Source organism: Zeugodacus cucurbitae, chromosome 3 (assembly GCF_028554725.1).
Source record: "Zeugodacus cucurbitae isolate PBARC_wt_2022May chromosome 3, idZeuCucr1.2, whole genome shotgun sequence".
Lineage (NCBI taxonomy): Eukaryota > Metazoa > Arthropoda > Insecta > Diptera > Tephritidae > Zeugodacus > Zeugodacus cucurbitae.
Window position 1 is genome coordinate 9,509 of NC_071668.1, and position 7,374 is coordinate 16,882.

Sequence of the window (7,374 nt, forward strand, 5' to 3'; positions counted from 1 at the left end):
CAGGAGCGTGACAATCATATGAGTACCATAAAACCGATCTTTTCACTTTGACACGCTCCTGAGGAGCGGGTGCGTCCGGGTGGTGGCTCAAACGCTTTGGGCCACCTAGTAGGTTCCATTGGCTACCATTAGAGCCATTTTTGGCGAACCTAGCTTCACCAGGAGCGTGACAATCATATGAGTACCATAAAACCGATCTTTTCACTTTGACACGCTTGGACACGCTCCTGAGGAGCGGGTGCGTCCGGGTGGTGGCTCAAACGCTTTGGGCCACCTAGTAGGTTCCATTGGCTACCATTAGAGCCATTTGTGGCGAACCTAGCTTCACCAGGAGCGTGACAATCATATGAGTACCATAAAAACCAAATTTTTCACTTTGACACGCTCCTGAGGAGCGGGTGCGTCCGGGTGGTGGCTCAAACGCTTTGGGCCACCTAGTAGGTTCCATTGGCTACCATTAGAGCCATTTTTGGCGAACCTAGCTTCACCAGGAGCGTGACAATCATATGAGTACCATAAAACCGATCTTTTCACTTTGACACGCTTGGACACGCTCCTGAGGAGCGGGTGCGTCCGGGTGGTGGCTCAAACGCTTTGGGCCACCTAGTAGGTTCCATTGGCTACCATTAGAGCCATTTGTGGCGAACCTAGCTTCACCAGGAGCGTGACAATCATATGAGTACCATAAAAACCAAATTTTTCACTTTGACACGCTCCTGAGGAGCGGGTGCGTCCGGGTGGTGGCTCAAACGCTTTGGGCCACCTAGTAGGTTCCATTGGCTACCATTAGAGCCATTTTTGGCGAACCTAGCTTCACCAGGAGCGTGACAATCATATGAGTACCATAAAACCGATCTTTTCACTTTGACACGCTTGGACACGCTCCTGAGGAGCGGGTGCGTCCGGGTGGTGGCTCAAACGCTTTGGGCCACCTAGTAGGTTCCATTGGCTACCATTAGAGCCATTTGTGGCGAACCTAGCTTCACCAGGAGCGTGACAATCATATGAGTACCATAAAAACCAAATTTTTCACTTTGACACGCTCCTGAGGAGCGGGTGCGTCCGGGTGGTGGCTCAAACGCTTTGGGCCACCTAGTAGGTTCCATTGGCTACCATTAGAGCCATTTTTGGCGAACCTAGCTTCACCAGGAGCGTGACAATCATATGAGTACCATAAAACCGATCTTTTCACTTTGACACGCTCCTGAGGAGCGGGTGCGTCCGGGTGGTGGCTCAAACGCTTTGGGCCACCTAGTAGGTTCCATTGGCTACCCAAAGCGTTTGAGCCACCACTTAGGCTCTCTACTGCAGTTCTTCATTACTATTACTTTTCTGCAGTTCTTCTATAAAAACCTCCCCTTTACCCCCACCCACCTACTGTAGAGTTATTTTTATTGTTAATGTTTATTTTTGTTTGTTAGTATTATAGTTGTTTACTTACCTGTTCGTCCGTGCCTTAAAACTAATTTTGTAAGACTGCCTAATCCTGGATTCGAACTCGCTACCTTTAACCTATCAGTACTATGGCCTATCGTCTGAGCTAACCCAGGTAATGGTGGCGGTGGTTTGGAAACTCTTTAATATGTTACACTTCATATATTTTCTTTTACTTGTGGATGATTTGGTTTATACCTCTGCTAAAGTGAGATGCGTTACAATTTTGACATATAGGGGGAAACGCAGAAAGCAAAGACACTGTCTTGGGAGATATTTAAATGTGCTGGCTGTCAATGGTAAAGAACGTAGGAAAGTAGGTGATGTGACAGCAAATGATGATTTGGTTTAAACCCCTGCTAAAGTGGGATAGAATGCGTTACAATGTTGACATATAGGGGGAAACGACATATAGGGGGATAGCAAAGACACAGTCATGGGAGATATATCATTTTTCATATATTTTATTTTACTTGTAGATGATTTAGTTCAAAACCCTGCTGAAGTGGAGTAGGATTTTTACAATGTTGACATATAGGGGGAAACGCAGATAGCAATGACACAGACATGGTGGATAATTAATTGTGCTGGCAGTCGATGGTAAAGAACCTAGAAAAGTATATGACATAGACTGAGAATGTACATTATCTGCAGCGCCACATAATTATTTTAGCAATTTTTACTGAATAAACATTTAATTTTGAATGTTGCAAAATTTATTTCAGCAAATTTCATTTGTTTTACACATTATGCCTTTACCACTTTTCGTATTTCCTATATTCTTCAGTATTATCTGGCAACACTGCCATAATAAAGAAATTTATTGCTTTTAAAAGTGTCACAAAAATTGACAGTTCATCGTGAGAAAATGTAAGAAGAAAAGGTTTATAATTTTGCACAACTCGAACGAAGAAAATACAATTAGTTTTTACAAGCTATTTGCTTTGTTCTCAAATCAAAAACATATACAAATATTTTTTTATATTACTGGTTCTGTTAACGAATAAAGCTTTTAAAGCAATTATTTATTAGAAAGAAACGAACGGTGGTACACTAGTAGAAAGGATATTTTGATACGTTATCGTGACGTTGCCGAGAGGTAACATATTTAATAAGTTAAAAAGAGTTGAAGAATTAATATAACTACAGAATTTGTTTAGTGTTGATACTGCAACAACTATTAAGGAGGCAATTGAATAATGGAGGTACACCTCAATGAAACAGAATCGCGCTACTTTAGCGATTTATTTCTATGTTGTGACGTGGAAAAAGTTGGAAAAATATCAATACTAAAAGCTATGGAATTGTATCGTTCAGCAAACTTACAAAATGAGATAATTTCGGAGGTATTTGAAACATGGTAAAACATGGTTGAACAATATAAAATGTTTATTTTCTCAATTAGATAACTTCTCTTGTCGGTATACCTTCAGCAGCTATGCATATCTCTCGTGCGCAATTTTATTCATGCTTAAAACTGATTGCTGCATTTCAAGCAGGATTACAACTGAGGCAAGAGATCATAACTTCAACTCTTCATTTGCCATTACCGCGTTTCAGCTGGAAAGATTCTCCAAGTAATATGGATACTGAGTTTGTCGCAAGTTGTTCAAGGATACACCAATCTACAAATGAGATAAACTTGATTCCAAAGCCTCTAGTCTCTGAGAGAAAAAATTCATTATCTCAAAAACAGAATGATTGGTTGGTTGAATCATGTGGAAGTAACTCTTTACAGAATGCTTCAACAAACATGGATATACTTAGCGCTGATTCTGAAATTGATCGGAATGACTTAAATGAGGTGGATGGCGCCAATCGGAAGGATGACAGTGGAAGCAGTGGTCATGAAACGGTAGGTCAAATCAATATGTATATTTACAATAAAGGAATCGTACTAAATACTGTAAAAGTTTCTTCTGCGATACACTCATTCTTCGAAGATAGTATTGTATATGTTACAGCAAATACGCTTATACTTTTCTTGTTTTTATTCGAACGGTAGCTTCGTCATCGAGGTTCACCAGAAGCGTGGAGTACAAACAGCGATAGTCCCACTCCAACTAATAGTGTTACAGATCGTCAGTGGGCCAAAGAGACGTTATGGCAAGGGTTGTTGGGTGATGAACATCGACAGCTATTGGGTACGGAAGAAGAATCTTCAGATCGGCATAGTAGTGACGATGAAAACGATTTAGAAAGCGTATACCAAATAACACCAGAACAACGTGATTATTACTACAAACAGTTTAAATCAGTACAACATGACAATAAAGGATTTATTTCCGGTCAGGTAGCGAGGTAAAATTGTCTCTAAAATTCCAAAAATCAAGAAAGTAAATTTACAATTAATTATTGCAGAGTATTTTTCGAAAAATCGAGGATACCAGTGGAAGAATTGAGACATATTTGGCAACTGTGCGACGTATCTCGTGATGGTGCTTTGAGTTTGGCTGAATTTACTGCCGCTATGCACTTAGTGGTATTGAGACGTAATAACATACCATTGCCAGCTATGCTACCACCTTGCTTACATCCAACTATACTACAATATGGCTCACAGCTTGGTGCTAAATTGCCACAGGAACCACCTGAAGCTGATTTATTACATTTAAATGATGATGATGAAGAGGACAAAACTGATAATACAGTAATTGCAACGCAAGAAAATACTCTGAAACGAATTATCAACGATAAAAACGGGATGAATATTAGCACTTTGTCAACATCATCACAAGTAAGAACAAGACTATGCCTTTTAAAATATTTTAATTATTTAAATTCATAGGCAAGTATGGTATCCAAACAAGGGAATCATCCATCATTAACACCTCCAACATTAGCCCCTCCAGTAAAGAATCGCAGTATACCTAATTCTCCAATCGTTGAGTCAAACACCTCACCTCCTAGTTTGCCAATTGAAGCTGGTTTAGATAAAACAAAAGATCGAAATTTATGGGCTCCCACGGTAAATATTATAATAAAATATGAAGTATATTTCAATGTAATTGTTTTTATGTAAACTTAAGGATATACCTCCCTCTCAATGGACAAAGTTTACAGAATCTCCTACATCAAATGTGTCTAGTCCTGGTCCAAAACCAGTAAATTTTGATATGCAACGAACTGCGCAAGCCGTGGTGTCAGACCCACAAATACTTCATCCTGTGCCGTTACGGGTCACACCAGTTGGTAAAATAAATAATCTTCATATTAACAATGTTTTTATGAAAATAAATACAGAAATAAATGTTATTTAGCAGGTGCACTTTCTGGAAATTCAATAGTTGCTACAGAAACTGTCACTCATGACGTCCACGAATTATTATCACATAATCAAAATGCAAGTCCTAAACAATTATCAGCTTCTGCAAGTGCAATTGCATCAAATCCTAGCAACAACAACGCCGCGAATGTTTTAATACATAATAGAGAGTCTCTCCAAGCTAATGATTTAAGAGCTATACAGCGTCCGCAAGCAAAAAAACTATTAACAAAAAATATCGGCGCCTTACCACCGCCACCACAAAGAGAGTCATGTATTAGCAATACCTCTGGTATCACAAACAATGCTTCTTCAAGTACAGTTTCCTTTGTTGGTAATGGAGATGATAACGAAATTGTCAATAGCGGTCAAAAACTACAATTAATGCAAACTAAAAAGGATCCTCCTCCATTACCACCGCCACGGCCCCATCGGCATGGTCGCAGTAGTAGTTTGGATTTAAACAAATTGAAAATGACAACACCAGGTTGTCAACAGACGGAGGTAAAATAGTAGTACATATAATAATAATAGTACATAAATGGGCAAACTGCTTATGTGTAGATTTAGAATGCCTCAAGTCTTATTCTCATATTATTTATATTATATTTAATTTTAGATAATAGCACAGGCAAGTTTTGATCTACAAACTTCTACTGGTTTTGCTGATTTTACACAATTTTATAACAATGAATTGGTACGAGAAATTTGTTTTATTATGAAATGTTGGGATTTAAATAAAAACGTGTATATTTATAGAAAGACACATATTCTGAACAAGAACAGCATTCTTTACCGCCAACTCAGCAAACGTTACCATCACTCCCAGCTGCTGCAATGGTTGAAATGCCCCCAACACGAGTGTCATTGCAAAAGTCCAATCAACGTGTTTCAGCGTTTGAAGTGTATAGAAAGCCAAATACATTACGGAGTTCACAATCGCCTATACCAGGAATACAAATGAATAACAGAACACAGCTAAGTCAACCGCTCCCCCCTTTATCTAAATCATTTGGAGCAATCGGTGGTTCCGTAATAACACAACAATCAGAACTAGCTAACGCTTTGCCAAATGCAGACCTCTATGAAAAACGTATCAACGCTATTAGTGACACTTTAAAACACGTATCATTTAGGCAGGACAACAATATGGGTGATGTTTTGAGACACCTTCGCGAACAAAATAATATCTTATTGCGTTTGTGCAATGATTTAAGTGATGAATTACTCTCGGTACAAACCCGAAAAGAAGAACTACGGCTTAAAATAGATGCGTTAGCATTGTCAGAGTATTCAATACGAAACTGCATTAATCAGCAAACGCAATTAGAAACGCTAACTAATGCATCTACTTCTGAGCCAGTTTCCGCAAATCTTTCTGGTGGTTCGGGCAGCTCTGGATTACATTCAAATGTGTAAGCTCATAATGGAAAATATGAAAAACCCTTCAAAATTTTTAATTTTCCTCACATTTGGTTTTCATTTCTAATTCAATGTTAAAAAATTTGTTATAAAAATCATGATTCCAGCAATAGTAGAATAAAACAGATACAATTATTCTGTTTGTTATATAAAAATGTATAACTAAAAGATATACCGTTAAGTTTACAGTATTTTTTCGAATATTTTAGTGAATGAATATGAAGATGGTTTGAAAACTAAATTAAGTCATGGTTTGTCATAATTTAATTTATCTATAAATTAGACCAATATGGAAAGAGTTTATTACGTCTGGAGCTACATTTGCCGTTAAAAAATTGCGCAACCTTTATATGTAAATATACGTATTCCTATGTATCTATATTAGTATTACAGCTGTTTACATTTTTAGTTTTTAGTTATGAAGAATCATTACAGAACACACTTGCTTGCTAGTATTCAAATTGTTATATAATTTGCTATATAAAATATCTATTACCATAATAAAATTGCATATTTATTCATTCCAAATTCAAAATAAAACGCTCTAATACTAAGCAAAATATATGTGTAATAATTAGAAAATATGTATATTATAACCATATAAAAACCACCCTATTCATTTTTTTTATTAGTGTAATAAGTATAGTCATATTTTTCGTTTAAAACTAGTTTTTAATTGAACTATACACAAAAGTCGTTTAGCTGTTTTACAGCTTGATATATGTGATTGATTATAAAGGTTTATATATGATTACATAGCGTTAAAAACTATACCAAGTAACAAAAATTCGTAATTTAAGTAACATATTGGCAAATGCAGATAATAAATTTAATATGTTATGAGTAATAATTGTGTGTATCAATAAAGGTCATGGATCATTTATAAAAATTAAGAGCAACATTTGGTTTTAACATTGGTTCCTTAATTAGCATTAAGATTAGTTACAATTAAAACGGAAATATTCTGTTCAATTGATGGATTAATATATACACTTTAAACAATCCTTTACATTTATGTTTGTTATATTTATTATTTTATAATATAGTATACTATTAAAGTTATAACAACTAATAAATATATAATGAATTCTCTTTTTTTAATAAAAAAAAATTAGCCCTATTGTACCAGGGAAGATATAATCATTATATTTATATATAGAACAATATATCATTATAAGAATATCTGGTAGTTGCACACATAAAAACGGAGAGAAAAAGATTTGATACTAGCATAAAATGCAACTCTGTACTTA

At 36.4% G+C, this 7,374-nt stretch overlaps 1 protein-coding gene across 3 annotated transcripts; it reads left to right on the forward strand.

Annotated features, from left to right (window-relative positions):
* The first annotated feature begins 2,269 nt into the window (after nt 1-2,269).
* LOC105209571 (ralBP1-associated Eps domain-containing protein 1) lies at nt 2,270-6,502 on the forward strand. 3 transcript variants are annotated; one of them, XM_054226511.1, is made up of 10 exons: nt 2,270-2,533; nt 2,584-2,780; nt 2,840-3,289; nt 3,440-3,735; nt 3,796-4,171; nt 4,223-4,402; nt 4,464-4,626; nt 4,695-5,203; nt 5,319-5,396; nt 5,459-6,502. In XM_054226511.1, exons 2-10 carry the CDS (start codon nt 2,634-2,636, stop codon nt 6,116-6,118), a joined length of 2,859 nt encoding a protein of 952 aa, XP_054082486.1. In that variant the 5' UTR covers nt 2,270-2,533; nt 2,584-2,633; the 3' UTR covers nt 6,119-6,502. The 3 variants fall into 3 exon arrangements, with proteins under 3 accessions (XP_054082486.1, XP_054082485.1, XP_054082487.1); XM_054226510.1 differs by having other exon boundaries at nt 2,595-2,780; XM_054226512.1 differs by having other exon boundaries at nt 2,595-2,780; nt 4,698-5,203.
* Nucleotides 6,503-7,374: the final 872 nt, after the last annotated feature.

Bases quoted from the DNA above. Each gene is read 5' to 3' on its own strand.
- LOC105209571 (XM_054226511.1), top strand. From the start codon at position 2,634: ATGGAGGTACACCTCAATGAAACAGAATCGCGCTACTTTAGCGATTTA. The intron at 2,781-2,839 runs GTATTTGAAACA...TTTCTCAATTAG, and splicing joins AAAATGAGATAATTTCGGAG to ATAACTTCTCTTGTCGGTAT. The intron at 5,204-5,318 runs GTAAAATAGTAG...ATTTAATTTTAG, and splicing joins CAGGTTGTCAACAGACGGAG to ATAATAGCACAGGCAAGTTT.